This window comes from Crotalus tigris, unplaced genomic scaffold (genome assembly GCF_016545835.1).
Source record: "Crotalus tigris isolate CLP2741 ecotype Arizona unplaced genomic scaffold, ASM1654583v1 scf7180000017536.10889498, whole genome shotgun sequence".
Classification (NCBI taxonomy): domain Eukaryota; kingdom Metazoa; phylum Chordata; class Lepidosauria; order Squamata; family Viperidae; genus Crotalus; species Crotalus tigris.
In genome coordinates this window covers 6,030,850-6,050,439 of record NW_024096460.1, presented here as the reverse complement: position 1 = coordinate 6,050,439, position 19,590 = coordinate 6,030,850, and the positions used below count along the sequence as shown (strand labels likewise).

The 19,590-nt window shown below is 35.3% G+C and overlaps 1 protein-coding gene across 2 annotated transcripts in view; it reads right to left on the bottom strand.

The window, feature by feature from the left end:
* Positions 1 to 19,590, bottom strand: part of ZRANB1 (zinc finger RANBP2-type containing 1) — a 68,558-nt gene that overhangs the window by 5,346 nt on the left and 43,622 nt on the right. For both annotated transcript variants that reach the window (XM_039342115.1, XM_039342030.1), the window contains 6 exons: positions 16,454 to 16,641; positions 14,553 to 14,706; positions 10,889 to 10,960; positions 7,074 to 7,272; positions 5,457 to 5,577; positions 217 to 346 (listed from right to left, as the gene is read on the bottom strand). In XM_039342115.1, coding sequence (XP_039198049.1) covers positions 217 to 346; positions 5,457 to 5,577; positions 7,074 to 7,272; positions 10,889 to 10,960; positions 14,553 to 14,706; positions 16,454 to 16,641 — 864 coding nt within the window. The remainder of the gene's footprint in view (positions 1 to 216; positions 347 to 5,456; positions 5,578 to 7,073; positions 7,273 to 10,888; positions 10,961 to 14,552; positions 14,707 to 16,453; positions 16,642 to 19,590) is intronic.

Below are 19,590 nucleotides of genomic sequence, written 5' to 3'. Positions count from 1 at the left end.
ACAATTACAGCAATAAAAACTAATTCAAACTAAAAAATGGAAAAAGAAGGAAAAAGAAGGAAAAAGAAACAAAATTCAAGAAAATTAATAAAAATAGTACTTTAAACATAATAGTAATTAAATTTACTACTTTAAATTTCTTTTAATTACAGATTTTCCCAGTATCTTTTCAACGTTTTACATTAAAATCTTGTTTCTATTATAAATCATACTTACCTTGAAAGCGAGTATATCCTAAAGTTTCTCCCCGGAAACTCTTATAATATTTAACTCCATAAACTATAATTGGTCTTCTAAGAATATGTGCAAGTACAAAAATGTGTGTCTGTTCCAAACTTGCGCCAGGCTGTTTCAAAAACAAATTATTTTTATGTGACACAAAGCAATAACATTAATTTTTGATTTTAGTACAGTACAATAAGACCACCATTTAAATCAGTGGTTCTCAACCTTTTTAATGCCGCGACCCCCCAACCGGTCGTAAGTCGAGGACTACTCAACCGGTCGTAAGTCGAGGACTACTCAACTGGTGCAGCACCGTTTGCAGAATGGGACTTTTGGCGGGCTCAGCAGGGCAGAGACAGCCTGGACAATTCCTATTGGCTTTTGAAAGCCAATAGAATTAGACTCTATTCAAGAGAGTCTATTCTATTGGCTTTCAAAAGCCAATAGAATAAAAGGGAGTAGCACAGCTAAGGAAAAGGGGAAAAAATGGCAGACTGCGTTGTTTGGCGACCCCTGTGAAATGGTCGTTCGACCCCAAATGGGGTCCCGACCCACAGGTTGAGAACCACTGATAACAGACCAAAATAGAGACCAGACTTATCTCTGAAATAACAACGTCTATTAAATTATAGGTAAGCTCTTTGAAAATGGGAAGGGAACTGGTGAGAAGATTTGTGGCAGTAGCAGACCAATGGGACCTGCCCCATTGAGACACTGGGGGCACTGAGAAGATGTGCAATGGGATACAGCAGTTTATTCGACAAGGATTTCTGGAAATCAACAGTGTTTCCTGCTCCCTTGCAGCCAGAGTCCTATTCCTCCTGGTTATATCTATAAAAAGTGAAGGGAGCGGTAGACACGATTGAGGCTATAACATTGAATCTTGCCGTCTTTAATCGACCAGAAGGTCCTATGCATATTTTTACACATGTGCAAAATGGTAGATAGGCATTTTACACTTGTGCAAAATATATTTCAGATTTAACAGTAATTTCGTCTAATAGTCATCCTTCTTGTGAATGGTCTGTTGAGGTTTTACTGTAACTGAAAAGTTCTTAGAAATCAACTTTTTAAATGCTGATTATCAAAACATTTTAATTGTATTCTTAAAGTGTAAATATAATCTGGGAAATCACCATTTAATGAGGCATAAATTACATGAGAAAAACCAAGGCCAGAAAAGCCATTAGTTTGTCTTGGTAATGCTATCCAGTTTATCCAGTTTTAATTATATATATATATATATGCCTCCTATAAAGCTTCCAATTAGAGTAGCCTAGGGAAGACAGGCAAAGTTGCAAAAGAAAAGGGGATAAGAGAACGTATACAAAAGGATATCAGGTTTTTTTCCCTTATGTTAATACACTACATGCAAAATTACTGCATATTACCTAATATAATGACTAGAGAAGCAATTTTAATGTTATGGTGAAATTTGACTTAGCACACTTTAAAACCTTAAAGTATTACTCTCAGATATTACAGTGAAGTGATGTGAATTCTTATCATCATTTATTCATGTTACATTTTGTAGGCTTACTCTCAGTGTACAAAATTATATTTAATTACAGTTAAGCATATGGTGCTCACTATTAACTTCTGAGTTATGCACATTATTCATTAAAAAAAATTTTGTTATCTGTCTAAATATTCCAGCTTTGGGAGAATATATTCTAGTCACAGTAATAATTGTTACAACATCATTAGTGCCTTGATTGTAAATATTACAAGGTGCCCTGCTTCATCCAACTCATCAGTGACAAATCAAGCTACCCATTAAGTTAAAACCTGTTTCATTCCATCTGTCTATACCAGGGGTAGGCAACTTCGGCTCTTTTATAGACTCATGGACTTCAACCCCCAGAATTTCTGAGTCAGCTGTGCTGTGCTGTGCTGACTCAGGAATTCTGGGAGTTGAAGTCCATGAGTCATAAAAGAGCCGAGGTTGCCTACCCCTGGTCTATAGATATAAGTAGTCCTTGATGTACAATCATATGTTCAGTGACTATTCAAAGTTATGACAATGCTAAATGAATGGTTATAACCTGTCCTTGGAGTTCCAGCCACCCCAGACTTCTGAAGTTACATGATTGCAACTAGGGCGATGGCAACCAATTTGCACTTATGACCAGTTGCAGCCCTATGATCATTTGCAACTTTCACTCTGGCTTCCCCAAAAAGGCTAATGAGGAAGGAGCCAGGAAAAATCACAAGTCACTGGGGCAAGTCTCCTAGGGTGATGGAATGTGTCTACAAAGGGGAAGCTGGTGTGATGGGCTACAGTGAAGTAGCAGTTTCCCAAGAAGGAAGGAGCACATTCTGTATGTGAGACAACATAGCCCAGGGGTAGATCAGAAAAAGAGGAAGAGATTTAGGATAGTCGCTCCTTAGAATCTCCCAGGATATATCCCTTAGGGTTAGAGAAGTATAGATGTAGTTTGGCAACATTTTAACTATATGGTATAAGCAAATAAAGAACTGAGCTTTGGCGGATTGTTCTATATATAATTCTTGGGCTAGGCCTGCCATCCATCTTGCCACACATACTGATACAAGCCTCAATGTAACTCTCATTCTCCCTTTAAAGAGAAGATGATTTCTCTTTTGGTTTCTGAAAACTAAGGAGACTAGGGAACTTCAGTTTCAATCAACAATAAGCATATTTATGTATGAAACAGCTAAATAAAGTACATTCATCTGAACAAAAGTTAGAAAGCACTTATATAATCACCATTCACAATACTAATAGAGATGCAACACTCTCCAGCTTTTTAAACCAACTTGGAATACTGCTCTCAAACCCTAGTAAACAAGCAACAAGAACTGTGTTGTTTAACTGGTATCCTAAGCACAGAAAATCAAGCAGGATGTCAGCTGGAATGATTACGGTAACGATGTTGACATTATTATAAAATAATTACACATTACAATTTACATTATGCAATTTAGATCCATAGAACCAGAGCAGAAATTCAAAATGCTGGGTGAGTACAGGAAGTATGCATGCCTTTTAGACAACCAAGAATGTTACATATACACACAGAAAGCTACAATCATATTGATCTAAAAGAATGCAATCCTCTTTTCCCCAAAATATTGGTGGGGGGGAGAAAAATACAACAGCAGAAGCATGTTGTTGAAAGCAGATGAATAGGCAGGAAATATAAATAAATAAAGCATGAAATGGAGGCAGCAGGCGGAGGAATTTTTCAGGGGGACATATTGACAAGCATACTAGTCCTGCCTTCCCTGACGCCCTCCACATGCAGTGAGTGAGGATATCTGCAGTGGAGAGCCTCCTCTACCCATGGAGATTCTCTACATGAAGATTCAGAAAAATCTTTAATCTTCAGAGAGTCTCTAGGGACAGAAGTCTCTCCACTGCAGACCCTTATCCTCTACACATGGAAGGGAATGGAAGGGAATGAGAAGAGAATGAGGTAGCATGCTGATTGAACAGGACTAGAAATTTTAAAAATACTCACCTGGGAATAAGAGCCAATGAACTAAATGGGATTTTCTACAGAGTAAGCATGCATAGATTTCCATGTGCTTGCAGCCCAGCACAAAGACCTCTATCAACCTGTTTCCTTGTTGCAAACAGAAGGGAAAAAAAACACAACTCAATACCCCAAGGATCTCTTCTCCAGTTTGTATCTTAATTACATGGAGTAAGCTGGGCTAAATAGACCCATTTCCAGCATAGTAACAGACTATGCACGTTTACCTGGAGGTAAGAGCAAGTAAACATAATGGGACTTGCTACAAAGTATGTGTGCCCAAACTGAGCTAATGTTTTTGCATTCTTACTGAATGGGTATGACCATGGGGTGAATTATCACCAGTACACCGATGATACCCAACTATGTATCTCTGCACCTGGTGAATTAAGTGATGTGAGGCTTTTAATTTCTTATCCTGGCATCTGGAGACTCTGAGTGTTTGGATAGGGAACAAGAGGTTTCAGCTGAACCTTGGCAAGATTGGAGTGGCTTGGGTTTTGGAGCCCACCAGTTTTACAACTATGCTAATACACAAACTTGGGAGGAGGGTCCTGGATTCACAGTTCCTGTTCAAAGAGCAGGTAGGAGTGATGGCTAGAAGGGCCTTTGCACAGCTTCATGTTGTGTGCCCATTTCTAATTCAGGGTCTCTGCTCACAAGCCTGCCCTGGTCACCTCCCAAATGGATTACTACAGTGAGATCAGCATGGGGCTGTGAGATGGATGGCCATGTAAATTTGATAAAAACAAATTTATCAAACACATAAAGCACACAATAGGACTTGCTACAACATCCTGAGCCATTCTGAGCCAATATTTTTGCAATCTCTTTCTGGTGTGAATGTGGATTACAACATGCATGTGTTACATATTTTACAACATGCATGTAAGAGAAATTAATCTGAAAAAGAATAATTCCTATGGAGTGTGTATATATGTAAATAGGACATCAGCTAATTCACAACTGAGTGCCTTATAATCCATTTAATATTATTTTTCTCTCTCTTCTTGGTGCATGTAGCCTCCGGGTCAGTATGAACTCACCAGGGTATCTCATACCCATATTTGTTTGGGCAGGGGAGGTGGGGAGGAACCTCCAGGCTGATTTAGTGGAAATTGGCAACAATGGCCGACAAGAAAAATGGGAAGTATACTGATTTTTTTTTCTAATGTTTAGTCTGACTTTTATATAAGAGATATCTTCAGGTAGGCATAACTATAATATTATCCAAAGAAAAATCTACGAAGCTTAAAATATTTATTTATGCAGGTTTTCCTAAAGATTACATAGATTATTATAAATGCTCAAAGTTAGCACAGTTCCCAAATTCATCTATAATTAGATTTGCAGGTGTATTCAGAAGAAATTCCCATTCAGTTCAGTGAGATAGTATACATATAGCTTAAAGAAGCTGTGACTATTCAAATTAGTATAATTAAGCCCAATTCTCTATACATAATTTCAATTTTATGTAAAACGTAAAAAAAATCCATTGATGATTTTGGCTGGATAGTGCTTATAACATCTGACGCACTCACAAATACAAGTATCAAATTAAAATACCTATAACAATGTCAGAGGCCTACTAAATGAAAGAGTTTTGAGTCAGGTAATCTAAAATATGCATTACAAAACAGAAATCTACAGAACTTGTTAAGAAAAATGAAAATACATTTCACACCAAAGTTGTCTTTCCCATGTTCCGCTTTTACTTAGTGACATTCTTACCTGACTAGCAAGAGAAAGTATAAATGCCCAGTCTTCCTGCCACTGTTCTTCTCGCAGTGAAAAATGTAAACCAAAGCTTTGAGAATACCATGACTCCCATTCTTTCCATCGGGTATAGAACCTATAAAAAGTACATGTGTAACAGTTTATTTCATCGTGTGTGTGTGTGAGAGAGAGAGAGAGAGAGAGAGAGAGAGAGAGGGAGGGAGGGAGGGGGGAGGAGAGGGAGAGAGAGAGAGAGAGAGAGAGAGAGAGAGAGAGAGAGAGAGAGAGAGAGACCTATGCAAAGGCTTGGATTCATTTGGGAAAACCTGCTTCTGAATATATAGGAGTGCCACGCAGCATCTATCTACACTTATTAAAGCAGTTACATCCATTTTCGGGATTGTGTGAATCATCCTTTCCCATCTGAATCTGAATTATCAATTGATCATTTTTACTGCTTTTGCAACAATCATCACTAATAGATTAGGTGACCTTCCAAAAATAATTGTTGTATGTATATGATCTAATGTCTAAAACTGCAAACACTTAAGTTTTTTTAATTATTTTCTTTTTCCATCAAGTATTGCTTACTACTTTATGGCACATGCTCATACAACAGCTATACATTTTACAAATAACATTTTAACATGAATAGTGAGATGGATGGATGGATGGATGGATGGATGGATGGATGGATGGATGAATGGATGGATGGATGGATAGGAGAGTTACTGTACATAATTGATTAATCTTAACACCATATCAAAATATAAAACAAAAATAAAATACCAAATCTAATTTCAGGGTAAGATAGATAAAAGAAAATACAGCAATAAAATACAAATGTGGAAAATATGAATCGACAGATAAATACATAACCTTTACAGCTTATCCCAATATGTTTGATGTAACAGGCTCAAATGCCTTAACTATAAACTGAGCAGTTCTGTTCACAATCTATAGATTAGAACCCAGAAGGAAATAGGACAGTCATTTAGACACCAATGGACTGTTTTTTCAAATAGGGATGTTAAGTATTTAAGTCTAAGAAGGGCATATAACTGACAATCAAACAAAACATGAGCAATGTCTTCAATTGCTGGGGTACTGCATATACTGGTGATAATACTGATTCTGATTCCACACCTATTTCACAGTGAGCCAGGATAATCTTTCCAACTCATGGTGTCTTCAGGACAACTCCTAGGTTTAGCTTACATGGCCAATACTAAAAGTTCTCTAAATGAAATCCACATGTCTGTAGATAAGGTCAAAGGTACAGAATGCTGTGCTAGTACAAACTTCCCCAGTCACAGCAAAAACATAGACAAGATGTTTAAATAATTATTTCAGATAAATCCCATTGGACCTCAGTTGACTAATTAAATGTCACTTTATATAATATACAGACAAAACTTACTATTTGTATAAATTAGAAGGTTTTCTGACACGAAAGTTTCAATATTTTATGACAGAGTAAGATTGGGAAAGTATGTTGTTACTGCTGTAAAGGACTAGCAAATCTATCTCTCCCAAATCTAAAAGCTTTGGACTTTTGTTTGAAAAAAGTGGAATAAACTATATTTGTAAAATATAGTTATTTGATTGTATAGCAAAACCATTTCTGCTTACCAATGAGAACAATCATGTAAACTGTCATGAAGAGCTTTACGTAGCACCGAATCCTTATCATAAATGCCCCAGGTAGCTTGTAAAACTGAATCAAGCAGGCAATCTCCTGCAGTCCGATTCCAAAGTGCATAAAGTCTACTGTCCAAACGTGTACCCAATTCCAGTGACCAGTTTATAATGGGAGATTCTTCTTCTAGTTCTAAAAAAATAGAAATAATACCCAATCGACCATCTTAAATCCAATGATCAAGACACAAAACCATTTAGCACCTTTTATTATTTTTAGATAAAGCAGACAAATTGCTTGATTTCTTTTTCCATTCTAGTAACACTTGACAGAACTTTCAGCAATCTAATATCACCTCTATAGCAAAATGTCTAAATTTGAGTACTTCAGATTAAGGCTTTTAAGTAAAACTCTCTTAGCTTCAAGGCAATAGTGGGGAGCTTAGCATCTCCAAATTGCCAGAACTGAAGTCCAGCAAGAAAATGTTTCTTGCCTGTTTCTTCTTTGCTCTTGTGATAGTAGCAGGCCTGAGTCCCAGGCGTGCTCAGGAAAAAAGGGAGAAAGTGGGCAGAGTTGAGTGTTTCGAGGTCTCTGATTCTGCCCTGTGATGCAGCCCCCCCCCTTTCCTCATTTCCAGATGATTTGTTATAGCAGCTTCTTTCATTTTTCCCTTCTTTCTTTCCCTCTGCTCTTCAGCCATGGTTATTGGGTCCCCATCCTCATAACCAGGTTTTTGAAGGCATGGAAGCAAAGAATCCGAAGTCCCTTGTCTCTCCTGTCTTCTCTATCTGTAAAGCCCTTAGCCCAAGCATTAAACCTATTTATTGTTCCCACTCTTTTCTGTTTTGGTTTTGTTTGCCAACTTGTTTGATTTAAAGTCATTGAAAATTCAGAAATTTTGGACTGACCTAATAAAAATATTCCTGAATTTTACATTCTTTTTCTTAGGGTCAATTCCTCTACTATCACTTAATGTATTAGTTAACAGGCTTTGTATTATATGATTTTAAGGATATTTGATAAAAACATTGTCCTAAATAAATAAACAGTTGAAACTCCAATACAATTTTAACCTACCTTAAAATTCTTCTATTCTAAGGTTACTTCAAAGAGCAGCAATTGTGGGGGGGGGGGGAAATCAGTTGCCAACTAAATGAATGATTCTCACTTGCTCATTATTTTGCACTACTGTGTGTATTATTGTAACTGCTTTACTTTACTTGTCCTGAAATTTGCCAACCTATCTCTTGATTCCAATATCTAGCTAGTACTCCAGGGAATGAAAAGAGTAAAACTTCAAATGTTACCTATTTTAACTTTCAAATGTTACCTATTTTAAAGAACGAACGTAATTTAGATGAATGGCAAAAAGGTATTAATAAATTTGTTTGGGCAGGGAAAAAACCAAGGGTGAAACTTAAAATAATGCAAGATTTTCGTGAGAGAGGTGGACTCAAGGTACCAAATATGAAATTGTATTATGATGCTGTAGTATTGACATTGATTAGCGACTGGGTGAATTTAACAAATACAGAAATACTTCATTTGGAAGGCTGGGACCTACTTTTTGGATGGCATGCCTACTTAATATTTAATAAAAAAGTGGATTGGGTTTTTAAGTCTCATATTATAAGAAACTCTTTGCTAAGAGTGTGGAGAAAGTATTATAAAAGTGACTTCAAAATACCATTATGGGCTATACCTCGGCATGCCATAGAAGGTATAAGGAAAGGGGTAAATATGGACAAGGTCTCTTACGTACAGTTACTAAGATGGGATGGCCAAGACTGGCAGTTAAAATCTTTGGAAGAATTAACACATGAAAATTTAACTTATTCATGGTTCCAATATAGACAAATAGTGGATAGATGGAAGATGGATTGTAAAACGGGCTGGCTTAGAGAAGATGAAATTTTTTTAAAACAAGTAAGAGATCAAAGGCCAACCCATATTAAGAGAGTTTATGGGGTTTTAGTGGAATTAGATTCAGAACCTGAACTAGTTAAAGATTGTATGATTAAATGGGCACAGAATATTGGTGAAACGATTTCAATGGATACTTGGGAACTTATTTGGATAAGAAATGTTAAATTCACACAAGCGCAAAATTTAAGAGAGAATTTTTATAAGATGTTTTATAGATGGCACCTTGACCCAAAGAAAATGTCCATTATGTACCCTAATCTACAGCCGAAATGCTGGAGATGTGGATATTTGGATGCTACCTATTACCATATTTGGTGGACGTGTAAGCATATAAAAGCTTTTTGGATTAAGATATGGTGGAATATTCAAAGAATTTTTAAAAGGAGGGTAAAATTTACTCCGCAATTATTTTTACTAGGTATTGTTATTGACTGTGATGCTAAGGAGGTTATATTGATGTTAAATTTGATTACAGCCGCTAGGTTGTTAATAGGACAATATTGGAAGAAGGAATCTTTGCCTACTTTACAAGAATGGTTTCATAAAGTTTCGTATTTGGCAGAAATGGCAAAGATTTCGGCTTTCTTAAAGGAGCAATCTCAAGAAAAATTTTTTGCGGTATGGGAAAAATGGATAAATTTTATACAACATAATTTGGATATGGAAAAATATTATTTAGCCTTTTTATAATTTGTAATGATTGTTTTTTCTTTCTTTCTTTCTTCTTTTTCTTTTTTATATATATACATTTTTTACGTATTATTATTCATATATATATATTTTTTTTTATATATATATATGCTTTATTCTTCGTCTACTTTCTTCTTTCTTCTTTCTCTCTCTCTCTTCTTTTCTTATTTCTTTTTTTTCTTTTTTAGTATATATTATTCATTTTAAAGTTTATGTTATGTATATTATTATTATATATATTATTACTGTGATTTTTATTATTATTATTAATTATTTTATAAATTGCAAATGTTATTTTTAAAATATTTGTTAAATAATCCTATATTCAGTTCTGGGAAGTCGGGGGGGGTGGGGTGGTTGGGGAGGGGGGGGTGGATTCTTATTTGTAAAACTTTTGAAAAATTTCAATAAAAAAAAAAAAAAAAAAAGAGTAAAAAACAAAACTGAAAGCCTATCCAAAAGCCATTTTACTTAGTTTTTGTTAAGCAGTTTTGTTGGAAAGACATTAGAATGGTCTTCATAATTTTAAAAGAGGACAATTATAGTTTTACTTATAACTATTCTCAGTATCTATAGCTAACTAACTAACTACCGTAAATGCCGGCATATAAGGTGACTTCCGCGAGCGCTGAAATCGGCGCCAAAGACGGGGGTCGTCTTATACGCCGAGTCGTCTTATACGCCGGAAATACTGGTAGTTTCCGGCGTATAAGATGACATTCTAGGAATGCGGCCCGGCTATAAAGACGGGGGTCGTCTTATACGCCGGGTCGCCTTGTACGCCGGCATTTACGGTAATCAGTTAGTTCTCTTTAGATAGCAAGGAAAACAAACATACCTATCTTTTACATTAAGCCTTACATCATTACATCATTAAAATCATTTTTATTAATTACCAAAGTACAACCATGATGTACAGTTTGACAACTGTAAAGGTCTGAGCCAATCCCAGCACTGTATAAAAAGAAATTGTCTCCAAATTAATCAAGTTTCTATGTTTTTGTCAGTAAAATACAAATAAATCCTAATATGTATAACCAACCATTTTTTCTACTTCGATTCTACTTGTCACTTTCAGAAAACTATGACATTTTGGGGAAATTTACTGAATTATACTGCCACCTATACCCTTCTGATAATACATCAAAGAAAAGAACATCAATTTATTACCGTCACTACATATGCAATTTACCTTTTTGAACATCCCTATCAAGTACTTCATCGAAAAGCTTCTCTTGAACTGTTGGCGGCAAATCTTCAATATCTATAAAGGAAGACATTTGATTATTACACATCTGACCGTAACAATTCACTTAAATGTACAACTTTCTCTACTTTAAAACCTGTTTCGCACAATATGATGAACACTCTTCAGAACCAGCTCTTCAGAACATAATCATTTTTTTCATGCAGTTCTTTTTCTTTCATATCTAAACTCATCAAGTGATACTTGAGGTATCAATGCAATAGTTCCCAACACATATATAAATTTTTATTGTGAACTAACACCAAATAACACAACTATTTTCTGCTGGCCCTACTTACATTTTAAAATGCAACTTGAAAAAGACTGTTGTTTTTTTACTGCTATAAAAAGATAGTACCTTGATTGTTCCTTTTGGAATGCCAGTTCCAAAACCTAAAAAATTACTTCTCCATAGACTTAAAATATTTCTTGCTAAATCTACTCAGGCTATATATTTACTAAATAACATAGTGTACTACGGAATTTGATAATGCAGGTTTCTTGTATGAATCTATATACAAATGTTATTTGTTAAAAGTGAAAAATATACGTCCTTAAAATGTAAGCTGCAATTATAATAGTTATGCATTATAAAATAACTCAAAACTTTTCCATTTGTCCTACCTGAATTCATGTTATCCATTAAATAGTAAACATATTTATGCATTTCAATTATATGTTAGACAACCAATATATACAGCAGGAATTTGATCAGAGTAAACTAATTAAAAACTATTTTTAGTTTATATGATTTCCATGAAACAGTAACATATTTGTGCAGTAAACATAATAAATAACATAATTGGAGCTTCTAGATAAAATGAGTTTAGGAAAGTAGGCTTGAAAATTCTATTAAGACATTCAGTAGAAAAGGCTTCTTATTAATTCAAATAACATTATCCTTGCTCTCTTTCCTGGCCCACCCGACTTAGCAAAAGAGATGCACCAAAAATAATTATTTTTACTTAGTAGTATAGCCAAATTGTTTTGCATACTCCAATGAATCAGAACAAATTAAGTATAGTTGTAAAATTGAAGAGGTATTCTGCTTTCAAAGCCTCTTCCAAATACTCTTTTGCAACAAAAATATATGATAACTCAAATATAATGAGTTTATATTGATGAAATTAATTTTAGAAATAATCTGAAAACACAAAAATAAAATGCTTGCTATAGTCATAGTACAGGTTACAAATAGAATGCCTATTTAAGCTCTGTTGAACTGGAAAAAAAATTAAGCTCCTGAGAGTGGGCTTGCCATGGAGTACCTGAAAAAAAAGCTCCAAATGAAAATTGTTCTCATGTCAATTTACATGGAATAACAGACAAGAATATTGGAACTCCAATGAAGAGCAGGATTAAGAAACAACTGATAGAAGAGGATGCATGAGGGAGGGGGCATGTTTCTAACTAATTGTACAGATATATTTTATATGTTATACCTTGAGTTGTCAGTGCATTATATGTACTGTACTTCCTAGTCAATGGGATACAGACAAAAAAAATGCTAGCTTGCAAAATAATTAGATTAGAAAGCATGACATACACTGTGGATTTATTTGTTGATTTAAATTATTTATATGATCTTCCATCTTCACCATAGTGACTCTGGGTAGTATACAAGCACTAAAGCAACAACTCCAGCCAATGACCATGATGCTCAAAGTAAAACAATACATTTTAATTGTGAAAAGCTAAATCAGCAGCAGAGCTCACCTAACTTCCTGGCCCAAATGCCTGGGGAAACAGCCAGTTCTTCAGAGTCTTATGAAGGACTAACATGGTTGGGACCATTCAGATGTCTATGGCAGGTGTCCCCAACCCCCGGTCTATGGACCAGTACCAGGCCGTGGCATGCCAGCAACCGGTCCACACAAACAAGCAAAGCCCCTTCTGCGGGATGCAAGCAGCACACAAAACCACACCCCTTCCAGTCAGCGGAAAAACCTCTCTCCACATAATCGGTCCCTGGTCTAGAGATTGTTGTTCCATAGAACAAGAACTGCCGCAGAAAAGGTACAACTCTCAAGTCCAAAAGATGACATTGTTTAATACAGGGGACCTAGAGCACACCCTCTCTGCTAAATCTAGTGAGCCAAGTTGAAACAATGGAAGAGAGGCAGATATATAGATAATCTGGGATTGTTAGGATGGTGGTTAAACCTCTTTGAGAGTTTTTTTTAATCCTTTTGTTCTTTTTGTTTTATGAGGTTGATCTTTCAGATGGTTATATTCCCCTTTCTTGGATATATATTGTTTTCTTTTTAATTCTTTAATTGTAAGCTGTCCAGAGACATTATGGAGTAGGTCTGCCTAAAAATTTAAATGTTTTGGGCTCTGGTTGCATTTGCAGAAAACTGACCAAATAAATCCACACTGACTGATAATGCTACATGGAAATACAGGTAACACTGGCTGGGAACTTTTTTTTTTCCTCAGCCTTGTCAACAGCTAGCCCAAGGAAAATCTGGGCAAAACTAAGACTAATGAGGAGGGATTTCCTCCCTAGATGTAAGACTAAGCCCTGCTTTCCATCTAAAAAGTTAACCTTTTTCTGATAGGTCCACCTTCAGTAACTGAGAATTGACTGGAATTATGCCCCTACCATAAGCAAGGAATGCTGCAAGTAACATGATTATGAGTAGAACTAATCTATTATTTTTTTGTATTATTAAACACTGTTGTGTGACTCCTAGGTTGACAAAGCTATGGTGGGTACCTTTATATTCATAGGACCATTTATTGATGTGAAGGACTTGGGGAGAGAAGACTCTGCATGTAAAAACAGGTGATCCTTATTTAACAAACTTCCATTCATGTTTCAGTTACAACCAGTCCCTGAAATTCTGGCTACCACACCACTCCAGAAGTCATACAATGTGATTTGCCACCTTCCCTGCCATCTTGCCACAAGCACAATCAATGGGAAAGCCAGGAGGAGGTCAGAAATCATGATCAGAATCCCTGCAGACCTTGCTTAAAAATGACAATTGTAGACTGCCAGAATTGCTGTCGCTAAGCAGTGTGATCACATGACATTGTGCTTTATGACTGCACTGCTTAGTGATGGAAATTCTGGTCCCAATTACTACCGTTAAGCAAGAACCACCGGTATTAATCTTCCAACAAAATTAATGGAATGTCAATGTATGGAAAGAAGATCTGGAAGCTACATGTGACAGAGTGAAAACAAATTACGATATACCCAAAATATGTACAGTTAAACAATTATAAATTTAAAAAGGGAGCTTGGTAAGAATGAAGAGAAACTGATTGTGAATGAGGGGGGAAAGTATTCATCAGCCAATAACAAAGCACAGATATTTCAGATATTATCCCAACAAGTATCAGAATTTGAAACAGATTGAAACACTTGCATAATCTATTTACTAATAATTCTAATCAAACATTAAAATATCACCAAAGAAATTTAATTTTTTTCTGAATTCTATTATAAATGGTATTAGTTAACCTTGTTTGGTATCTTCACATGAAAAAAATGGTTAATGAAACTTCTACCATAACGCCCACAGGAAAAAAATTAGAAGTTGGCACTTTTATACAGTCTTTAAACCAGTTAAAGTACAAATTAATAGCATCTCGTAATTACCAGCAGGTAACGTAAACGTAACAAGGTCAGTTAGGAAATAGCAAGCAAAATCTCCCTTCCGTTGATGAAGAGATGCAGCAATTTCACGCCGGATTTGTTCAGTAAGCTCTGGGCACACCATAGCAGGAATGCACTTAGCTGCATGCTGGGACACCTGTAAGATGATATTTAATTACTTTATTTGCTTTAAAAGATAAAAGTATTACATATACATAAATATACATCATGTGATTTCTATTTCTACAGACACTTTTCAGTCAACTCAGAAACAAGAATCAACAAGATACAGTACATTATTGAAGTGTTGAGGTAGGAACAATTAAGAGACAATCCCACCTAGTCCTCTCCCCCTTCCCTCCCTCCTCATTTTTTAACTATCACTTTATTTTAGTTGTGGTTTCCATTTTTATTGTTTTAGAAATATTTATCTTTTAGGATTTTAATGTTTTAGTGCTGTAAGCACAGAGTTGTTTCAATACAAGATGGGCAGCAAATAAATGTAATAAATAAATTTATGTTCAAATTTCCACTCTGGTATAAAGGTTACTAGCTTATCATGGACTAGTTTAACCTTCTGTTAAACATAATGAACAGAATTGGTGGAGATAAATGCAGAAAGAATGCAAGCACTTCTGTAATCCAAGGGTGGCTCATTTCACTGTGTGTGTGTGTGTGTGTGTGTGTGTGTGTGTGTGTGTGTGTACGTGTGTGTGTGTGTGTGTGTGTGTGTGTGTGTGTGTGTGTGTGTGTGTGTGTGTGTGTGTGTATATATATATATATATATATATATATATATATATATATATATATATATATATATAAAAAATCCAAGCTGCACAAAGCAGAATCAACTTCAGAACTTTATCTGAGCTTTCTCTAGTTTGATTGCACAAGCCCATAACAGGAAGTTATACCACAAAGTTTGAAAACCTTTGTGATATATAAATTAAAAATTAATTATTAAACATTATTTTACCAAGCCCTAATATCACGACAACCATTTATTTCATTCATTTGGTGGTGATAGTCTCACAAATTAATTTGATTTGAAAGTCATAGTTATGCAAAAATTCGAGAATCACTATTGTGTTCTATGAGATAATAAAATTTTGATGTTTCAATAATGCTTAAACACTACTTTGAGAGACAATGCTGAACAGTAATTAAATAACGGAGTACACTAGAAATAAATAAAATTATCTGTGTCAGCCTTACTTGGCCCAAATAGGTATACAGTAGTCCTCAATTTACGACTGGTCTCTTAAAGACCATTAAAATTACGATGGGCCCAGAAGGGCTATACAAGCACTTTTTGCCGTCATAAATGTCACTTCCATCCCTCCAGTGGTCATGTGACCACATTTTGGGAGCATGCCTAATATTAAGGCATCTAAGAAATCTTTTTGTTTCCCAAAGTTCCCAAATGGCACAATATTGAGAGATATGTATTTTCTACAGTGTTATTACATGGTCTGCAGAAATCCTTTGAGAGATTTTTTTTTTCTTTAAAAGATAGAAAAGCACATTCAAAGCACCTCTTTTTAGACCCAGGCTGCTGCTTAAAAAGTAACTCTTGGTTGTCTCTGAATTCAGGTACATGCACAACCACTTTAATTCATTTTTTGCCCTTCTTCATCCTTTGCAAAGAATTTCCACTTCCCTAGAGTGCATTAGAGTTCCCATTAGCTCCATGTGGAAGAAAATTAGTCACAAAAGATCAGCACTTTTTCTGATTCAGAAAATTAACTATATTACAAATTAAATGAAAAATTGTGCTAATCAAAGAAAATTGTGTTCTTAGTCTAATTTTTTAAGGAGCTCACTCTGAACTTTTAACCAATACTGGCACCCAGATTCATTTAGTCCGGTGAATTAACTAATGAGCAGTAATGAAAACTCACCTCTGTAAGCAGAACTGCTAACATATCTTGTCTCTGAAAACGTATTGCAAGGTGAACTAGTGTGTATCCCACATCAAAAGCAGAAGGCCGATTTAACAAGCGTACTTCATCTGCAGTAAGTTGCCGTGCAATATCTCCTCCTGATGATTTATAAGCTTCAATAGCAGCTAGATCTCCTTCTACTACCCCTGGAGACATGGAAAATGTATCAGAAATTTTATTTTTTATTTTTTTAAATTTCTAATTAGAATTTTATTTTCAGATTCTCGGAATCCTATTTAGGGAGTAAATGTAGTTGTAATTAAAGGAAAGCTTCACTGATAACAGATAACATGCACAAAGTGCTGCAATAAGATTTTTCCCTACATTGTCTCTGAAAGTGTAGGTCAATTTGTGTGTGTGTGTGTTTCAATTTCATCTAAACATGATAGTTTAAGAATAAATCCACTTATACATACTACATGACTACTGTGAAAAGAACTTAAACATTATGTATTAAAAATTGTTTCTTAATAACAAATCTGCCTGTACTAACAATATGTCAACTAAGAAAGTATTTGAAATTGACTTTAGAAGCACTCTGCTGGATTATCCAACCCTCATCATACTTATTTAAATGAGTTAATATGAAATCCTGTATCAACTTGCCTAGGGAGATTTCACAACCGCCTGCATGTAGCTTGAATATGGCTAAATTGACCATGATGTCATATAATGTACTGAATTCTTGTCAATCATAGTATACAACCTGTTAAGAAGGGTTTTTTTTAATCCTATTCATATTCCAAAATAAAACCCACATTGCCCTCCATTTCATCCTCTCCACATTTTGATGAACTTATATTGGAATGAAAGCATTTGATGGGTCCAAGATTACATACTAAATTTAATGATTAAATGGCGATGGAACTTGTCAGAAACAACTAGATCACAATAAGAAAATTGCCACTTTCCTGAATTCTCCTCTGCAAAAATAAAGATTTAGCAAGAGACACGACAGCTAAATATCAGGGATTTGGATTACTGAGCATGAGGTTAGACTTAAAAGCTGAAATGTTCCATTCTAACTCAATGATTCCAAAATCCAGGTCGCATGTCTTAGTACTACATATTGACTGAAGGTATAAAAATATGCCATTTCAAAATATGAGTTTAGAAAAACAATCATCCTGTATTACAAGAAGCCGACTGATACAAAAGTGATGCGTTACCTGGAAAAAGATATCAACTTGTCATAGCTTTGTCTCACAAAGGATGCATCCATAAAAACAAAATATCAAGACGGAGGAAAAACTAAGAAAAAAATGCTATTTAAGCAATGACTTATGAATGGAAGATACTTCTTGATTAACTATTTGAGAAGTGCTAAGTTATGAATAAGACAGTAAATGAGTGGATTTTATTACAGATTCATTTTAATATAATCCCCAAGATTCCAAGAGTATAGTAAACTGTTTAAAGAAAGAATAGATTTGATCTTTATTTAGGTTATTTTTTTAAGTCTTGTTCATTTTTTTTAATGGGAATAGACTTCAAGAAATCAAAAATTCTGGTTCAAGGGAAATGAGATTCTTCTTTTCCCACAGAATAAAATAACTGCTAGAGAGAAGTTCTACTCTAGTATTATAGTAAGATGAAAGAGAAATAAAAGTAAATTGGATTAAGTGCCAAAACGGACAATAAGAAATGAGCAAATTCTTTATGAAAAAAAATACCTTAATGGGAGCTGAAGATATGAATCCTCATTTCCATAGCAAAAATATATAATAGAATGTTGAAGAAGCTGACTACCAAAATTCACCTTTTTTTGCAACTGGACGATCATACTTTGCCTTAGTAAGTATTATAAACAGTTTAAGAGTGTTGGATTTGCAGATTTTGAAAAACCAATACTAATCTTTATTTAAGTCTCTTTTCCCACAGGTTCTCAATAAAAAAAACTATAGATATCACATTCAGCACTAGCTAAGAACCTAAACAAAATATAGTTAACTAAAGATCGTTAATTAATGGCTTCACAGCATGGACAAGGAAGGGAGCAATTATAAGAACAGAGCACCCAGAAAGTTTGCATATATTTGAACTTATTCAGATAATGGCAGAAATACTTCAGTCAGGCCACTGGAAGAACACAGAAGGTAAAGCTCAAGTGGAAAATTATGTGCAGCTGTTTTGTGTCAGGTTAGTAGTATTATTTCTAAAACATTGTGGGAAGCACATATGTTATCCATATCAAAGGCACATATACATTTTAGGCCAGTGATGGTGAACCTTTTAGAGACTAAGTGCCCAAACTGTAACCCAAAATCCACTTATGCATCGTCAGGTGCCGAGTGGGTGTGGCCCATAGGGTGGGCATGGCTGCGGTGCTAACAGCAGACTGGGTGGGACTAAAACGTTCAATCAATCAATTCCAACTTTGCAAGATCTTTTTTTTCCCGCAAGAAGTTGAAATTGACTGATTGATTGAATCTTTTTTTTTTGTACACGGAGGCAGAGGCCTAAAGCGAAAAGGTTTTATAAAACCCAGCTGAAGGCCTTGGACTGGGGCGACGGTGCGCGTGCCCACAGAGAGGGCTCTGAGTGCCGCCTCTGGCACCCGTGCCATAGGTTCGCCACCACTGTTTTAGGCTGTATAAAAGGCTCTCTTTTAATTGCTTAAAACAATTAAAATTGTGTTTTAAAATTGTCTATTTGATAGAGTATGAACCTAACAGAAGATGACCTCTTTATTTGCTAATGAAGTATAACAAAGTTCTTCGCCAATGTACTATCAATGTAGTCCCAGTTATTTACTAACACACATCCACAGTGAAAATGCCCCTATTATTTTCCCTATCCTGTAGCTGGCAGAGTCCATATACTAAAGAAAACCCTATTCAATTCCTTCCTATTCAGTTTCCCAAGCTCAAGGGAAGCTCAGATTGTAGCACCAGATGCTGTTCTGCTCACCATAATAAATTTTACCCAACTGATGTCCAAATAAAAATGATATGAGCAATTCCACTTGCAAAGAAACTTGCAAACTCATCCAACAGTTTGGAAGACATTTAGCCCCATTTATCATTACCTAAAAAGGTTCAAGTCACTCTGAATAGGACTACCAAGTGAGAATCACAGGTTCAATAAAAGTAGAG